This window comes from Stenella coeruleoalba, assembly GCF_951394435.1.
Source record: "Stenella coeruleoalba genome assembly, chromosome: 1".
NCBI classification, from domain to species: domain Eukaryota; kingdom Metazoa; phylum Chordata; class Mammalia; order Artiodactyla; family Delphinidae; genus Stenella; species Stenella coeruleoalba.
In genome coordinates this window covers 55,069,037-55,088,788 of record NC_137169.1, presented here as the reverse complement: position 1 = coordinate 55,088,788, position 19,752 = coordinate 55,069,037, and the positions used below count along the sequence as shown (strand labels likewise).

The following is a 19,752-nucleotide window of genomic DNA, read 5'->3' as shown; positions in this document are numbered from 1 at the left end:
TGTTCTTCTATGGCAGCTGTCCTACTTTCTTTCAAATCACAGCCTTGGTCCAGTGGGCCTTTGTTGATGTAGAGCATTAAATAACACAGTTTCATCATATTTAAATGAAATCACAAAGGTAAATGTGGCAATACCTACCTGTCCATGAAGAACACATACCTTCATTACTCTAATGGTCTCCCTGCCTCCGTTGCTTCCTTTCCCCATCCCCACCACATACAACCAAGGCACCCAATAGCCAGAGGGATATTTCTAAAGCAAAATTCAATCACGACCACGTCACTCTCTGCCTAAAATCCTCCAATGGCTTCCCATTTCAGCCAGAATAAAATCCAAACTCTTTGGTTCCCACTGTAACTATCCTCTCTCCTCCTCCTCCACTCCCACCCTCCTTCAGTGCCCCCTTTCAGCCTCTCAAACACACCAACCCATTCTACTCTCAGGGCCTATGCTTCCTACTCCTTCTTCCAGCTCCTCCCAGGTCTACCTCCCCAAGCCCATTTCAGTCTCAGCTCCCCCAGGAGGCTTCCTTTAAATGGCACAGTAGCCTAATTTAACTCCTTCACAGAACTGATCAGGGTCTAGTGTCATTTTGATTTAATTTTTGCATGCTTGAATATTTATCTCACTCTCCCAGAAGCCAAGCCTCCCAAAGGCAGGGACTGAGTTCTGGTTATCACCACCTAGAACAGTGCTGAGGTGTACAGGAGGTCAGTCAATAGTTACTAAGATTAACTGATTAAATCTACAACTCTACTCAGGACACATTAACTAAAGCTCTTATATAATGCTTTATTTCTTGCTGAAAACAAGAACTGAAAATTCCTGAATTCTCTTTTAAAGATTTTTATCTATCCTAGATTATACTTGATTCTTTCTAATCCTGGGCACCATTATTCTTTAAGCTGTGAAAGCAAATTTCTTGTGAAAACAATGGCACTTAAAAAAGCAACTTATATCAATACATAAGGCAACTGCTAACAGCTATAAAAGAGGAGATCGACAGTAACACAATAATAGTGGGGGACTTTAACACCTCACTTATACCAACGGACAGATCATCCAGACAGAAAATTAATAAGGAAACACAAGCTTTAAATGACACAATAGACCAGAGAGATTGAATTGATATTTATAGGACATTCAATCCAAATACGGCAGATTACACTTTCTTCTCAAGTGCACACAGAACATTCTCCAGGATTGATCACATCTTGGGTCACAAATCAAGCCTCAGTAAATTTAAGAAAACTGAAATCATATCAAGCATCTTTCCAACCACAACGCTATGAGATTAGAAACCAATTACAGGGGGAAAAAATGTAAAAAACACAAACAAATGGAGGCTAAACAGTACGTTACTAAATAACTAAGAGATTACTGAAAAAATCAAAGAGGAAATCAAAAAATACCTAGAGACAAATGACAACAAAAACACGACGATCCAAAACCTATGGGATGCAGCAAAAGCAGTTCTAAGAGGGAAGTTTATAGCAATACAAGCCTACCTCAAGAAACAAGAAAAATCTCAATTAAACAATCTAACCTTACACCTAAAGAAACTAGAGAAGAAGAACAAAACCAAAAGTTAGTAGAAGGAAAGAAATCATAAAGATCAGAGCAGAAATAAATGAAATAGAAACAAAGAAAACAATAGCAAAGATCAATAAAACTAAAAGCTGGTTCTTTGAGAAGATAAACAAAATTGATAAACCTTTAGCCAGACTCATCAAGAAAAAGAGGGAGAGGACTAAAATCAATAAAATTAGAAATGAAAAAGGAGAAATTACAATGGCCATCACAGAAATACAAAGAATCATAAGAGACTACTAAAAGCAACTCTATGCCAATAAAATGGACAACCTGAAAGAAATGGACATATTCTTAGAAAGGTATAGCCTTCCAAGACTAAACCAGGAAGAAATAGAAAATATGAACAGACCAATCACAAGCAATGAAATTGAAACTGTGATTAAAAATCTTCCAACACTAAGTGTCCATCGACAGATGAATGGATAAAGATGTGGTACATATATACAATGGAATATTACTCAGCCATAAAAAGGAACGAAATTGGGTCATTTGTAGAGACATGGATGGATTTAGAGACTGTCATACAGAGTGAAGTAAGTCAGAAAGAGAAAAACAAATATCGTATATTAACACATATATGTGGAACCTAGAAAAATGGTACAGATGAACCAGTTTGCAGGGCAGAAATAGAGACACAGATGTAGAGAACAAACGTATGGACACCAAGGGGGGAAAGTGGCGGGGGGTGGTGGAGGTGGTGTGATGAATTGGGAGATTGGGATTGACATGTATACACTAATATGTATAATATAGATAATTTAAATAAGAACCTGCTGCATAAAAAAAAATTAAAAAAAACAACTTGTAGTAGAATTTGGCACTCATAAGGAAATTAAAAGTACATCTGAATATTTTTTCTAAGTACCTCTCAAAACTCAACAACAGGCACATAGGAACTTTCAGGAGTAATGAAAATGTTATAAAACTAGATGATAATAATCATTGTACAAATCTACAAATTTAATTTAAAAATCAGTAAATCATTTTTTTAAAAAAAATAATGAAAAAAAGGAAACAACTCAATTTAAAAGTGGGCAAAGGTTTTGATATTGCACCAAAAAAGATATACTAATAGCAAATAGGCACATGAAAAAATGCTCAGCACCATTACTCATTAGGGAAATGTTCTTTAAGACCACAATGAGATACCACTTCATACATTTTACCATGGCTAACATTAACATGACTGACCCAATCAAGTTCTGGTGAGGCTGTGGAGCTACCAGGACTTTTATCCATTGCTAGTGGGAATACATCATGAGATAGCTCCTTTGGAAAACAGACTAGCAGTTTCTAACAAAGTTTAACATACACTTAACATGGTAATCCCACCCCGAGAAATATGAAAAATTATGTTCAAACAAAAACTTGTATGGGAATGTTTACATTAAGAATATTTATAGATGTATGGCCTCAAAAAATCCAAATGTTTTTCAATTGGTTAATGGATAGACAAACTGTGGTACATCCACACAGTGGAATTCTACTCAGCAATAAAAAGGAATAAGCTACTCATATACATAACATGGATGAATTTCAAAGGCATTATACTAAATTTAAAAAGCCAGACTCAAAATGCATACTGTAATGCCTCCATTTATATGACACTCTGGAAAAAGCAAATTAGAGATGGAGATGGTTTTCAGGTGAAGCAAGTTGGGGAGTGGGGGAAGGGAAGGAATGACTAAAACGAGCAACAGAGAATTTTGAAGTGTGATGAAACTTCTGTATTTGGATTGTGGTGAGAGTTCCATGATGTGCATTTACCAAATTTCATGGAACTCTACACCAAAAAGAGTACATTTTCACACCCATTAGAGTGGCTACTGTAAACAAAAACAAATGTTGGCAAGAATGGGAAGAAATGAGAATTCTTGTGAATTGCTGATAAGTATGTAAAATGGTGCAGCTACTATGGAAAACAGTATGACTCTCTGTCAAAAATTAAACATAGAATTATCATATGATATAGCAATTCCACTTCTGGGTATATACCCAAAAGAATTGAAAGCAGTGACTCAAACAAGTATCTATACACTCATGTTCATAGTAGCATTATTTACAGTAGCCAAAAGGTGGAAGCAACCCAAGGGACCATCTATGGATAAATGGACAAACAAAATAATGATATATATTTACAACAGAATATTATTCAGCCTTAAAAAAGGAATTTATTTTTATTTTATCGAAGTATAGTTGATTTACAATTTCTTCTGTACAAAGTGATTCAGTTATATATGTGTATATATGAATATATATTCATATATATGTATATATACATATATGAATATATATGTATATATATCACAAGATATTGAATATAGTTTCCTGTGCTATACAGTAGGACCTTGTTTTTTATGCATTCTAAATATAATAGTTTACATCTGCTAATCCCAAATTCCCAATCCATTCCTCCCTTACACCTGCCCCTTTTAGCAACCACAAGTCTGTTCTCTATGTCTGTGAGTCTGTTTGTATATAAATTCATTTGTGTCGTATTTTAGATTCCACACATAAGCGATATCATGAGATATTTGTCTTTCTCTGACTTACTTCATTTGGTATGATAATCTCTAGATCCCTCCATGTTGCTGCAAATGGCATAATTTCATTCTCTTGTATGGCTGAGTAATATTCCATTGTATATGTGTATCACATCTTCTTTATCCATTCATCTGTTGATGGACATCGAGGTTGTTTCCATTTCTTGGCTATTGTGAGTAGTGCTGCTATGAACATAAGGGTGCGTGTGTCTTTTTGAATTATGGTTTTGTAAAAAGGAAGGAACTTCTGATTCATGCCATAACGTGGATGAACCCCGAAGACATAGTAAGTGAAATAAGCCACAAAAGGACAAATATTGTATGATTCCACATATACAAGGTACCTAAAGTAGTCAAATTCACAGAGGTAGAAAGTAAATAGTGGTTGCCAGGGGTTGGGGGGAGGGGGAAATGAGGAGTTATTGTTTAATGGCTACAGAGTTTCAGTTGGGGAAGACAAAAAAGTTCTGGACATAGATGGTGGTAATGGCTGCACAACAAGGTGAATGTACTTAATGCCACAGCTGCACCCTTAAAAATGATGAAGATAAAAAAATTTATGTTATGAAAAAAAAAAATTTATGTTATGTACATTTTACAACTTTTAAATTAAAATGAAAAAAAATGTTCGACCCACTTCACAAAGATTTGGTTCTAAAATTTAAAGGCCCCATTAAAAAGTGATCATTGCTATCTGCGGGGAGAAAAAACAGTCCATTGTACTGTGTGTAAATCTATCTATCTATCTATGTGAATGAATGCAATACAATGGGGGGAAAGTACATCTAAATCATTACTGCAGGACTTCATTGCTGTATTCAGAGTTTGCTCTAGTTGTTTTTCCCCCCCTTCCAAGATAAAGAATAACATGGGAAGTATGAGTATTTTTTTAAATTTATAGGTGTAGAAGAATGAAGCCACATTTAAATTTTTCATGAAGCAGTAATCTCCCACCCCCTCTCCCCCTCCCTCTCTCCTTCCCTCTGTTGCAAGAGAGAAACAAATGACCTGCCACAGATTTTCCAACCTCCAGACCGCTACAGATCCAGGGTCTTTCATCGTGCATCTTCACCTTTCGAATGGGTCCTTATCAGTAAAGGCATGATCAAAAGAGTTATAGGGAAACTTACACTTGCATTGATTAGAAATAAGGTTCAAATTCCTCATTTGCATCATCTTTCTGCTGGCAGGCTAATAAGTCAGCCACCTGGCTATCTTTCAGTTCTTTAAGTATGCCAAAATTTGGCCTCAAGACCTCTACACAGGCTCTTGCCTCTGTTCCAATGCTAGCCCTTGCCCTCCCTGACTGGCTCCCCCTTCGTTTGCTAGCCCCACTCCCACCTCTCCTCTGATTGGCTCCTCCTTTGAATCACCTCCTCTGATTCCTTCCCATGCCATCCAGTCCAGAGTTGTCACTCCCACTCACCTTATCCAGTTCAGTATTTGTTGAGTAATTCTAAATGCCAAGCAGCATTCCATAAGAAAACAAGTGAATAATACAAAGCTTACCTGTGGGAACTTAAGAGGCCTGACAAACAAAATGAATAGGGTAAGGTGGCAGAGTAAGGAGAGGCAAGGGAGGATACTGTTTTAAAGAAGATGGGCAGGAAAAGTTTTTTTGCTCTTCCCAGACAAAAGGAAGAGCAAGTAGAAAGGCTCTGGGGCAAGTGTGTGCTTGGAGCATTAGAGGAACATTGTGTCGGGAACTGGGGCGGGGCGGGGGGGGGGGGCGGGGGGCGGGAACTGGGTGGGTGAAGGGGAGATAAAAAATAAGGCCACAAAGATATAAGGGGCCAGATCACACTGGCTGTGAAGACCACTGTAATTTTGGATTTTACTCTGAGTCAGATGGGAGCCTTTAGAGAGATTTAAGCAGAGAAGCAACATATCTGACATATTTTTAAAAGATCTCCCTGGTGTCTTTCTAATAATCCTTGTTTCCTTCATAACATTACTCAAAAAGTGTATCACTTATGCTTATTTATATGATTACTTCTTTAATGTCTATTTCCCCTAGTAGGTGGTACACTCTGTAAGAGTAGAGATCCTGTCTCTCTCGTGTTAACCACGAACTCAAATCCAAGCACAGTATCTGGCATATAGTATGTGCTCAATACATATTCGTTAAATGAACTAACTGATGAATTTAACCTCTAGGATTAAGTAGCTCTAAGTACACAATTTGCAAGTACACACACATTTTTGTATTTTTTATATTCCTAAGTGGCCCCGATATACATACCTAAGCTTTCTCTAACATGAAGAAATTAGACATCAGAACCAACTAATACTTAGAGTCTTGATGTGCTTACTCTGCTAGACACTGTCACTCATCCGAAACATGTTAAATCTTTAGTAGCAAGTGTAGGCTCAAGACATTTCACTTAAGTCTAGACTAGGTAATGAAACAAACAGTAGCAAAAGCTAAATTCAGAATAGTATTAGAAAGTTACAAAATCTACTGTTTAAAGATGACCGCACAATTTCAGTAGTCCAGACCTTTTTTAAGTCCTCGCCATGTGCCAGAGACTGTGTTAACAGACCAGGACTATACAGATGAATAAATCTGGGCTCTTTCTTGTGAGAGCTTACACTCTAACAGTCCTCATCCGTACAAAGCTTTACTGTTTCCAACTCTTGCCCGCATTTGTTAACTGATTACACATGGATGCAAATAAAAATTTCCAGGCCTCCTTGGTCATCTGAATTTACACTAACTCTGGGATATCAACCCATAACAAATGAAAAGGTTCACAAGTCAGCACACAGTCTAGTCCCCCGCCAAGGACTACAAAAGGGGCAAATATCCCCAGTTCACGTAGGGTCCGTGAAACCTGCTCTGGATCCAATAGCCAAGATTGCCAAAAACCTCAGTTCTCCAGGCTTTCTCCAAAACTGCTCAGGGCAGGAACAACCAAGAGAGGCAGCAGACAAGCAGCAAAAAGCAGAAATCTGGCTCTCCTACAGCAGCCAAGCGTAGCCCTCATTCAGAGAGGACACCATCCAAGCAGAACGCAGCACCTTGAGTACTTTAGCACTTCCTGTCCCTGGGCTGCCAGGAGAAGCACAGGCTTTGGAGAAAGCCAATCAAGAAACATGGGTGGAATTAGAACACGGCGTCCAGGATCCTGATAGGGGCCCAGGGTGCAATCCAGTGGACAGAAAAAGATCCCATGAAGTTTCATGTGAATTAGCAAATGTCTGATAAGAAACCCAACAGGTCTTTCTACACTGCTCATTCCCAGAGATGAATGCGAAGATAACAGCAAAACTTTTAAAACGTGCACCACCCATAAGGACATAAATATATCCTCAAACCACTTATAAATACTGTAACACATATCAGGGAGGTGACAGACTTCAAAATTTCTTCTTCAAATATCTTTTCATGGTTATACACAGAACTGTAATTGTTAAGGCTTTATGGTCTCCCTGTGATTTTTTTTTTCCTATTTAGAATCCTTACTTTATTTTCAAGTGACATGGAACTATGAAGACTATTTTAAGCTGGTTAATTATTTTATATGCAGAGTCAGGGCAGACTGATGAATCTGTACTTCAGAGTATTTATGGATCATTAATTTCTGGCTATTCCTCTTTTGAATTAAGATTTGTTTAAAAAAAAAGAGAGAAAGCTGGCCATCATATACTAGACTCAGTTTGTCTTGTTTCCTTAACATACTCCTTATCAGCTCTGCCACAGCTGAAGTGATTCCAAAGTGCTTTATGACACGCTTGGATTTTCTCCCGCTAATAATTCCTCCTTCCTGTCCATGACTGGCGGGCTTCTTCCACACTGCAGTAATGTGGGACAGCTAATTATCTACCAATCCACCTTGCTATTCTGCACTTGGCAACTTTTATCTGCACAGGACAGCTGCACTCTCCCCGTTTGAAGTGAAATGTCAGTCTCTGCTAATGCAACAAGACTTACATCACTAATGATGTCTCCACACTTTGCAGAAACAACTCAAAGCCTAATTAAAAATTCAGGTTCATTCTCACTGGCTTGCCGATTTTCACTGCCCCTCCACCAGGGCCTCGAAGTATCTTTTCAAATACTCGATGCAAAAATTAAAATTAAAAAAAAATATCCAAGGGGAATCCAGAAAAAAAAAAAAGTGCTGGAGTCTTGGGCTTTGACCGAGCCTTTAAAATAACTGTTATGGTTGGAACAGAACCAGGAGGTTATCATGTACAATGGATAAGAATTCCCTCCACTGGCTTCTCTACTACAATGACAGTAAAGGACACTATTTCCAGGGATATATGGACCAGAAGCTACTTTTCAGTGGACCCAGGCTGGTATTTGGGTGTTGGAACTTTTCTAACTGTAATTAACTGAGAAATCATGTGACTATGTAAATCTGAAGTAAGGGAAACTTCTTTTGAATTCAGAACAAAGTGGGCAAGGTAAAGAGGCATTCAAATGACATTTATTTTGTTTCATTATCAAATCAAACAAACAACCCCTCCAAAGTAATGATACTATTACAATTTTCACAAAAAGAAAGGACTTCATACTTCGAATAACCGGGGAGAGATATGCAGTCCCAAAATTCAATTCTAAAATAGCACTCTGCCTGAAAATTACAGGTGTAATTTCCTTCTGTAGCTTTTATATAAATACCAAAAAACCAAAGTTGTTCCTCCCTTAAAGTTCTGTTTTCTTTTTCTGCTTTATCTTTTTAATTAAAAATTACTTTGGTGGTACAGGTTCACAATTATAAATAGCTATTGACCAATTAAATTTGTTCTTTTAAAAAATATCTAAAAATATCTAACATTGTGGTAAGTCTCAGAATTTTTGTATTTCTTCAGTGGCTCACTGACTTCTAGGTATTTAAGTAGCTTTAAAACAAACAAACAGACAAAACAAAACCCAGTTTGCTGTCAAATTAGACTATCAGCTTTAAGTTCTCAACCATAAAAGAAATAAGCCAGTTTTTTTCAAAAGAGGGATGGAAAGGTTCTTAAGTCAAGTTTCCTTTCAATTTAAGGCAATCTTCTGTAGGAAAATGGAGCTGCCATGGGGTAGAACTGTGAAAAAGGTCAAAAAGCAAGAACCCTAAAACGAAGACCTGAGTTCTAAGTCTACCACACGTACTACTGGTGTAAGCTCCAGAGAGCCACTCTCCAGTGGGCCTCCGTTTCTCATCTGTAAAATGCGAGAGGTCCATCTGGCTTTCTCTCTGGTTCTTCCCAGTTCTCATGGCACCCGGTGATCCGTGGATCTGACAGGTCAGGGAGAAAAGGCATTCCCAGGGCAGGCCTGCTGAGGCTGAGTTTGTACAGCCCCTCAGGGCAGGCCACAGGACCACAGTGAGAGGCCAGCCAGCCTGTGTGCAGGCCAGAAGCAGGGAGACCGCAAAGCAGGCCCTCCCGGAACTGTACTGGGGGAGACAGAACCTAGGTACGGAGCAGGCCATGGGATGTGGTGGCTGCTAATGGTGCCTGAATCCTAAATCACTTCAGCTGAGCTTTCTAGGCACCAAGTTCCTCATTTCTCCAGGTTCCTATTCCTCCCCCCCGCCACGCCCCGCCACCCCTGCCCAGAGCACATCTCTTCCAAAGACAAGAGACTCAGGCACAAGCAGCAGCTAGTTCTCAACTCAAACACTAAGAAGCTACTGCCAGCCATGTTGAAACAAAGGGGAGAACCTATGAGAATGGAGGGAAGGAGGGTACGGCCACACTGAGCCCTCATCTAGCCCTGCCCAAAGATCTCCCCTAGACTGTCCAATTGCATGAGGCAGTACTTACTTCCTTGTTTAAGCTGGTATAAACTGGGTGCTCTGTTACCTGCCATGTGTCTTGACGGACATGAAGGATCCAAGGACCCACTACCTGACTTCTGTCTACTTCTCTGACCTCTTCCTGCACCCTTCCTTCCCTCCAGCTCTCTAAACTCCAAATCTTAAGGCCGTTTTTCCACTTCTTGAAGGCGTCATCACAAAGGAGACTTCTGCGAATGGCACTCTCTGAATCCCTCTGCACCCCGCAAATGGGTTAACATCTCTGACATACTTTCTCCAAGCATCCGGAACCTCCTTTCTCACACCGTTCACTGCCTTGGAAATTAACCGATGGCTGCCTCAGAACGAACATAGTGCCTGGCACCAAATAAACATTCGATGACCATTTGCTTAAGTAATTAGGATGACAGGGAGCTCATCTCCTAAAGCAATCCAATTTAGAACTCTTCTATCAGAAAGTTGTCCTTCCTACCATACAGAAACTTGCTTCCCCATAACCTTTACACACAAGCACTGATTTTGTCTCCTGGAGCTCACTGAATAATTCTAATCCAGACACCGCAAACTGGTGGCCTCTGGCCTGATGCAGCCTACAGGCATGTTTGCTTTGGCCCACACAATGTTTTGTTTGTTTGTTTATTTTGTTTTTTAAATGTGGATTGTTTGCCAACATTTTAAGAATCAAGCGATTTCATCTAAAAACAAGATACCCAGCTTCTCCTGAAAAGTGAGTCACGTGGCAACACGAGACCCTCATTGCCACTGGGCAGCAATCGGAGAAGCTGAGTAGCAGCTGCCTCCTTTCAGCCCCCATCAGTGACCTCCTGTTTACAACAGCCAACACCGTTCCCTACTGACCTACACCTAGCCCGCCTTACTCATTCTGTCTAACTGACCCCTGGCAACGTCAGAGCTAGCAACCCCCCCACCCCTCCCCGTGTAACCTTGATCCCATATTTTAGCATTTCTTTCTATACTGCCTTGACCTATTCAAGTTGGTTTAGCCTCTCTGGTAAGACACAGCTCTTGGAGGGAAAGTACTGGGTATCCTATACTTTCCCTGCACTCTCCCAGCCTCTGATTCTGCAACAAGGCACCCAGGGAATATCTGCTGACAGACTCATCAGAAGATACATTACATATATAATCAGCTTTTCCTCCTCAACCTCCCCTCCTCCCTCACAGCTTATTTTGCCTTGTTCCTTTCTCACTCCTGCCTTCCTTCTCTGCAAGAGGGACAAAGTAGGAGTAAGAAGACGGGGCCTGTGGCGTATCAGTCAAATACATATGCTCAGACTATAAGCTGGCCACTAAGAAAACATGGAAGCTCACAGCCTCGTGGGGAAAGCCAGGCATGAAAATGAGGGTCAGATGCAAAAGAAACTTGGGCGTTACATATGGAAGGCAAAGGAGGCTGCTGGGCAAAGGTACTAGCTATTTGTAAAGGGCCAGGGGACGCAGTGATCATTTTGCTCAGGCACTTCATTATAAAAAAAATTATAAGTATATATCCTCCAAAAGATTTGTATTTATGGATTGCAAATTCTATACACTAGTGCAGCAATATATTATGCATATTATAAAACATGAAATTAAATAAGGATGCAATAAAAATGTTATGGATGAAATGCTGTGATACCTGGAATTTGCTTCAAAATAATCTGCGGGGGAGGGGAAGAGCATGTGGAGGCAGAGGCAGATATGAAACTAGTGTGACCACAAGTTGATAGCTATTTAGGCTGGGTGAGAGGTACAGGAGCATTCTTATGCTATTCTCTTTACTTCTGTATATTTTTTCAAGTCTCTGCATTTAGAAAGCTTAAAAGTAAATAAATAACTATAAATAGCAGGTCTAATACTTTCCTCACAAGCCACAAAGGATGATTTTGCATCACATCCCTGAGGTCCGTGCACCACACTTTGGTAACCCCTGGGCCAGAGGACTGACCACATGTAGCTTAGATTTCGGTTTCATTCAGGCTCTGGAGTTGCATGTTTGTTGCTTCCAGGTTCTGTGCCCTGGCACTAAATAGATTGTCCCATATTTATTTCTGTTTACTGACTGTTCCTATGTTAGACTTTGTGCTCAAAGATACTTCCCTCCATTAACCAAATGAAGCGCGAAGACACTCAAGTTCAGGGTGATTTAATAACATGCCGGAAGTGACGTAGTTAATAACTAGCTGAGTCAAAACTGTCGCCCTTTATATGTTTTTGACTTCCAATACACTCTTACACCAGGTTCAAGCAGATTCAAAGCAAATCCCACTGCACGTAATACCTAACTTCCAGAGTTCTGCAAGTTTCCTGTCTGCTCATCCACTTAAGCTCAAGGAAGGAACTCTCTTCACGCAGCAACCAGAAATAGCACCAAGTTAGAAAGTGTAACACCATCTCCTTCCCCTCCCCCACACCCCGCCAGGCTCAAGTACGACTGGCAGGAAAAGCATAAGCACAGGCGAGGATGCCAGCTAAGACAGGTATCAGTGGAGAGGAAGGGGAGGAAGTACTAAGCACACCAGTGAGAGTCCCTCAGAAGGGATTCAACATGCTTTTCCTTGCGCTCATTCTTACCAAGTTCAACTCAAAGTCATCCACCAATGGTCAATTTTCCTCTACTCCAAACATTCAATCTCAGAAGAAAACAAGGCCGCAGTTTTCCCACTAGGGCTTATACTGCGCACGGGGCATAGGCTCAAACAACATTATTTGCAAATACAGGTGATTATTTCAGCCCTAAAACATTCTCGATTGCCTAAGTACACGTTCAAATCTTCCTAAAACATGCCATTCCTGGTATGATGGACATGATTAAGGGGCAAATGCCAACCTTGCCTAAACATAACTGCAAATCAGCACGCAGTTATAGTAGAGCCACAAAGATGGTTATGTCCAATAACCACAGGAACTCCGGGCGTGATGGCCAAAGAAATGAGATAAGACGTGTGGCCATGTGCAGAGGTACAAGAGTCACAGCCACCCCCCTTTTCTGGTGCTTAAGATATAACAGCTACCTTGTCCAGTACGACCAAAGGGCATTAGAAATGTCTGGTGAACTGCTGATTTGGTTACCCTTAATGTCTGAGGCTGTTTTTGCTTGCAGGACTGGCCTCTGTGTGTGGACAGTTCATTTAAAAGGCCAAAGGAGGAGTAGCCAACTTCCGTTACCTCACCAGATGGGCTTCGGCAGCCCTCCTCTGTACTCCCATAATGCCCTGTTCCTCTCTCTACCATGGCACTAGCCCACTGCTTTCTAACACCTCTCTGCCTCTCCTTAACCCCCGTATCATACCACCTCCTTTTGTATCTGTCTGCATCATCAGTTGAGAACTTCAGGGCCTGGACCAGGCCTTATTTACCTTGTATCCCCAGCTTAGCTGAACCCAAGGCCCCTCACAGAATAGAAGCCTCCCCCAAAAGTTTGTTGAATGTATGCCAATATGAAAAATGAACTTATGTAATGCTGTCCTAGGGCATACAAAGAAGGCCTCCCCTTTCACTTTCAGCTGTAGCCACTATTTACAACACTGCTCTATATTTTCAGTCAACACCTCACCCCTACAGCACCCTTCAGTTTCTGAAGTCATGACTGTCCTGGCTGCTGCTCGTTCTTCAATTTGAGTTCAAGCTCAAGTTTGTGCTTCTGGTATTTCTTCTGTCCCTGCTGGAAGGACCCTCCTCACCCACCCCTCTTCCAAGCCCCATATAGCAGCTGTCCGACCAACCTGCTAGTGTGTCTGCCAAGTTCACAGTGACTATGCCCAGCCCAGCAGAGCTGAGTTAGAGCTAACATCAAGGCGGGCACCCTGGACGTGTGCCAGGCCCTTGCTGTTAGGAAGCCTGTATTGTCATATAATGTTAAATGGGCCTTATAAGTGCCTGGTGAAATGGCTCCCAGAGCCCGATATGCCTTCTAACAAGCAGGCATTGTTGCTTAACTGTTTTACCTGTGCAACCTTACCTCCGCCTGCACGTTGCAAACTCCTTAAGGGGTTGTGCTGTGATACCTCCCTGTAAATCCCCCAAACACCCAGCTAGCATAATGCTCTGTGCTCAGCCAGCTTCCAAGGAATATTTCTCCATTTAAGAACAACCACGTCCATCAACATTTCCCAGCCCCAACTTCACATCAGCAGGTGCCTTCACACACACTATTGCCATTAGGTCCACAGAACAGATCTCTAGGAAGAATCATCATTTCCAGGTTTGCAGACAAAGATCACCCAACTTCTCAAGTGGCAGAGCTGGAACCCAGGTTTCCAAATATCCAATGTGGAGTTCTTTCCACTCTACGATTTTCTTCGATTAAAACTTGTTGCATGAATGAAAAAGCAGAGGCAAGCCTCCCTGGACACAGCCACTCTCTGCTCCCTAGATCTCAACGTTGATGGCTTCACTCCACGAGACCCCTGAGGAGACGATGATTAGGTTTTTGACTTTTACCCATGATGTATGGGGTCTGCTGCCAGGGGGGCAGTATTCAGTGGCAGCTTTCCCAGGGCACTGGCAAAATTAGCTGGTGCAGATCATTTAGAGTTTTTGTTTTTTTAATTTTGTCCATTACTAAAAAGGAACCACCACCACAACAAAAAAAAAAACATGAGCAGGCAGCCTCCATGAGAAAACCTTTCCAAGAAAATCTTTAAGATAGATCGCTTTTCAAACTGTCTTCTCTATCAGCAAGCACAAAAACTATGCCATGGGAAACAACAGTGCTGAAAGAAGGCCTGGGTTTTGTTTTTGTAAAATTACTCCTTGTGCCTGTCCTGTGACAGAGGCGGCAACAGGCCTCCTTGGAAGGCTACTTTGCAATTTCTCAAAATTAAAAACGGTCCTTGGAGAATTGCAGCAGCAGCAACTGAAGTCTGGAAATAGGCTTTTCATGTATAAACTGACCTACAGAGAGTTTCTTGTCAAAGAAGATGCTGTCCTGAAAGGTCTGCACTGTACTGGAAACGCCAAGGTCAAGTGAAGAGTCAATCCCTTAATCAAGAGAGGACATTCTTTTTCTGCAAAGAGACATCATCTCTCCCCAACCCCCTCGTATCTACAGATGGAAGTTTGACCCTGCTCACCTTAATGCCCAAATGAGGCTACCTGCCTCTGAGCAACAGATTAGCTCCACAGCTATAAAATCCAACATGTCACAAGGAAGGACTATATTATCTGCACTTTAGGCAGCTAAACCCATATAATTTCAGACACATTGAAAAAATCCCAGAGGTTTACGGAGGAAAATGTGAGGCTCGAAACCTTTGTTCTAAGGGCAAAAAATCTAACCTGCCTTAGATTTTTACAAGTGTTCCCTCCCCCCAAAAGCTGACAGTCTAACAAAATTGAAAAGAGACCCTTTCCCCAATTTTCCCAGAAGGAGGCAAGTGGCAGATCAATGTACAGCTCAAGAAGAAGAATTTAAATACAGTATGTGCTGCTCCTTTCAAAAAAGGAGAGAAGCCACTTCACATTTTGCCAGACAAAACCCTGTCCCCAGGAGGCCAGTTTCCACAATGAGGTTGCAAAGGTGTTAGAAAGAGGCCAGTTGGGAGGAGATAAAGGGCCATTTGGGCACAAACCCCCCACTGATCAGAGCTTTTTTTCTAAAGTGTCTCCTTTTCAACAGGGAAGCCTTTTAAAACTACATTTGCTTTGGATCCCTACCTGAATGACAATGTGTTGGGATCCGATTTCACCTTTTGTCAAGGATCGGGTGAGAAACAGTAAAACTGCTGTCAGCATCTTAGAAAAAGCTAGTCCTTAGCTTATATAGTGAAGGGGGAAAAAAAACCCTGAGGTTCCTTGTCCAGCCCTAGTGATGGGATGAAGGTGATAAATGCCTGCTAATCTTACAAACACAGTCCCAAACTGCAACGTATTAAATTTCCTTTATTAAAAGAGGGTCTCTATGCAAAAAGACAATTATTTGTCCTCTGAATTGAAACATTCATCAGTGGAAAAAGAAATCCTCCTTTATCCCTAACATTTTAGTTCATTTCCTCTAAAGGTCACTTCACTCCTAAGATCTCTGTCAGCAATCCTCAGAAATCAGAAAACGCATATGGAGAAAATTATAACTTAATCTGAGCCTAAAAGATCTGCATAGAAAAGTTAAACGACGTATCTTAAAAGCTTGTCTACTATTATGCACATGAAGAAAAATCGGACTCTATTGCACTTCAGGGCCGGTGCCTGCAAATAAACGCAGCATTGCCATTCAAGCAAACCATCCACTCCTCAGCCTCACCTCACTCCTAAAACAAAACAAAAAACCCTACAGTCTTTCACTACAGCGGTAAAGGTCTGTGGAACTAGCTTTAGGAAAACTGTATCATCCTGGAAGGAGACTGGGGCGTGGGGGGAGGGGGCGTAGGGTTAGCGAGAGAAGTTTAAAAAAAAAAGAAGGACATCAGAAACCTGAGTCCCAAGTGACTTTAAAACACCTCTCCCGGTGGGAGGTAGAAGGGTTGTCACGGTAGAATCGCAATCAGAAACCTATTCCAAGAACACATTCCTGGAAACTTCGCTCTTTCGAAGACCACATTCATCACCGTTATTATTGTTAGAAGACATAAGAAGAGGATGAGGTTATTTTACGGAAGAATGTTATAGCAAAGGTTTCAGACTCGGAATGTCATCTCAACCTCTCCTCCTAAACTAGTGGGCCAAGGAGGTTAAAATAACGGCGCGATAGAATCTCCAGGTGGTTTCTGTTTAGCAATTTTTTACTACTATTGGTTATTAGTAACATCTTCAGGATTCCTTACTGGCCTCGGGCAATCTTTCTTTAGCCCCCTTCCTCTCCTGGGGAGGACGGACCTGGTAAACAATTTAGAGAAATGGGAACCTTATTCACTATGCTCCCTTTTTCCTCCCCAAAAGGCATACACAAAACAAAAACAGCCGACAGCGCGCAACCGACAACAGCGACAGCGGAAAGCAACAACAAAAAAAGTCCACCACACAGGACGAGTCGGGAATCTACCCGGAGTCTACCAGGCCAGCCCCTCCCCCAATACACCCGGGCGGGGAAAGGGAGCGCGGAGTTCACTCTCTCGGCCGCTCTCAGCCGGGACCCCAGGTGGCCCCGGAGCTGCTGCGCACGCAGCGATGCCTCCCCTCCCGGTGCCCACTGCAGCGCCTAGGTCTGGGGGACCCGAAGAGGTGATCAAGGGGGTACACTGGGGGTCTCGGAAAATCATCCGGGCCAGGCGGGACCGGCTGTCCTGGGATGGGTACACAAAGTGGGAAGGGGAGTTTGCAGGGGTGGAGGGGTAAAAAAGACTGCAGGGAAATGCGTGCAAATTAGGAAAGGAGGTGCGAGGGAACCTGAGAATCCTTGCTGAGATAATGGAACTGTGCCGGGGGACGGGGAAAATGGGTCTGTGCAAAGGGCAGGGGCTTCTGCAGAGGAGAAAGGGGACCCGAGTGCTTGGAAGAGGAGTTGGTGTGTAGTCAGGGGGTCCATGCGGAGGGCGGAGGTGTCCGGGGCAAAGGGGGCTCTGTGCATGCCAGCGAGGTCGGTGCTCGTTTAAGGGGACCTGTACTGGGGATGGGACCGGGCTCTGCGCGGAGGAGATAGGCGGGATGCCTGGCAAGTTCGCGGGCGCGATGGGGGGGGCCCTTACCTGCATGGTGACGACCCCCAGCTCCTCGGCCGCCAGCCTCCGCATCTGGCTCGCCAGCACTTGCGCCTCGTCCAGGATGGAGAAGTCGGCGTCGGCCCCGGCGCCCAGCAGCCAGCCCGCGGCCAGGCAAAGCAGCCAGAGGGGCGGCCGCCGCGCCCCAGCCCGGCCGAGCGAGCCCCGACCCCCGCGGGCCAGGGCGGCCGCCTCCGCCGCCTCCTCTTCCTCCGGCTCGCGAGCCATGCCGCCTACCCCCACTCCCCGCCGACGGGCTCCAGGCGCCGGGAAGCGGGGAGGGAGCTCCGGGAGGTGCGCCCAGGGCCCGCTCCACGCACCCGGCAAAACTTTCTCGCCCTTCTGCAGCCGCCTCTCAGCGCCGCGGCGGCTCCCGAACTTAGGGGGCGCCCAGCTACGGCGCGGGAGCGCGGGCGGCCACCATCTCCGGGCCCCGGTGGCCGCGGCGGGAGAGGAAGCGGCCGCCCCAGCCGTCCGCGGGACCCCGGCGCCGGCGCGGCCCCCGCGGTGCGGCGGACGGCTGGAAGAGCTGCGGCGTCCGCACCGGGTTTGTGGCCGCGGGGCTGACAGGCGGAGCCGCCGAGCTTTCGCTTCCCGCGGGTCCCGGCCGAGCGAGGCGGCGGCGGCGGCGGCGAGGGCGGGCGGCTGCACCCGCGGAGGAGGAGCGGTGATCGGGCTGCTATGCTGGGGCAGCCACCCGAGCGAGGCAGGAGAGGGGGAGGTTTAAAAAAACAAAAACAAATAAACAAAAAAAGCACACTGAAAGAAAGCCAGCGACGGGGGAAAGGGAGGTGTCTGGTGCCACCACGCTGCGCTCCGACTCCGTACACTTCCCGGCCCGGCGGCCGCCGCGGCTGCGGTGATTTATGGAAGCGGGGAAAGAGGCGGGGACATTCCCCCGGTCGCCCCTCCCCTCTCTCTCCCGCTCCCGCCTCAGAACCGGCCCCTCGAGACGCCACGGGCCGGAGAGCAGGCTCTCGGCTCGGGTACCAGCCCTGCCGGGGGTGGGGTCCCTGGGACCTTCTGGTTGCCGGGGACAGCTGCCCACCCCAGCTCTCACCGCCTCCGCCCTCGCCAGGGACTCCGGGGTCCCACCCATCGAAAGTCCCTTTAAGTTCTAGGACGCTGGCTTTCTGCCTGGCGGAGATTCGGGAGGGAGGGGACTGCTGTTTGTGCGTCCACTTCTCTTCATCGATGTTATTAATAACAATAGCTAGCATTCGTTGGATCAACGGATTCCTTTTTTTTTTTTTTTTTTTTTTGACCAACGACTGTGTGCCCGGCCCAGTGCTCTGGGGTTTGTATACATTATCCTTTAATCCCCACCACATCCCTGTGAGGTACTATCTTTATCCCAAAATTTTAGGTAACAAAGACCGAGGCTTAGAGAGGTGGAATGAATTGCCGAAGGTCACCCAGGGGATAAGAGGCAAATCCAGAATTTAAGCAGATGCGAGACCCTTGCTCTTAAATAGGACACAATTCTTTCTGCCTCTCTTTGGAAATGAACCATCTGATCCCGTCAAAAGCAATAAACAAAACAAAACAAAACCCACAACACTACTGAGCGGGAATTCGCCCCACAACAACTAATCTCTCTGAAGCCTGGGGAGGCAGTGTGCTTCCTTCCTTCCTGCTGCTGACTCCTGGCTCAGGCCCTCTGAGAGATCACCTATTGGAAGCACCTGGAACAAATGGATGAAGGTTGTGGTGGGGGCCGTTCTTAGAAGCCTCTTAAGGTTCCTGCTTGTAGGTTCCTAGAGGACAGAGCCGTGCCCAGGAAGATGAAGGCTGCCTAGCAGAGGCGGTAGCAGGACTAGAACTCGGCTTTGGTGTTCTCTTCACTTTACAGCAAAACCTTATGTTTTACTTCTTTGACTATATTGTTTTAAAACCCCATTTTTGGGCTTCCCTGGTGGCGCAGTGGTTAAGGATCCGCCTGCCAGTGCAGGGAACACGGGTTCGAGCCCTGGTCCGGGTAGATCCCACATACCGCGGAGCAACTAAGCCCGTGCGCCACAACTACTGAAGCCCGCGCACCTAGAGGCCGTGCTCCGCAACAAGAGAAGCCACCGCAATGAGAAGCCCGCGCACGGCAACAAAGAGTAGCTCCCGCGAACCGCATCTAAAGAAAAGCCCACGCACAGCAACGAATACCCAACGCAGCCAAAAATTAAATAAATAAAACCCATTTTGCCTCGTAGTTGTTTCTCAGTTCTGAATTCC

General features: G+C 44.3%; 1 protein-coding gene across 6 annotated transcripts in view; it reads right to left on the bottom strand.

The window, feature by feature from the left end:
* CACHD1 (cache domain containing 1) overlaps window positions 1-18,453 on the bottom strand; it is a 234,753-nt gene extending 216,300 nt beyond the window's left edge. For all 6 annotated transcript variants that reach the window (XM_079939148.1, XM_079939149.1, XM_079939150.1 and 3 more), the window contains exon 1: window positions 17,515-18,453. In XM_079939148.1, coding sequence (XP_079795274.1) covers window positions 17,515-17,754 — 240 coding nt within the window. In that variant the 5' untranslated portion in view covers window positions 17,755-18,453. The remainder of the gene's footprint in view (window positions 1-17,514) is intronic.
* Between the last annotated feature and the right edge of the window lie 1,299 nt (window positions 18,454-19,752).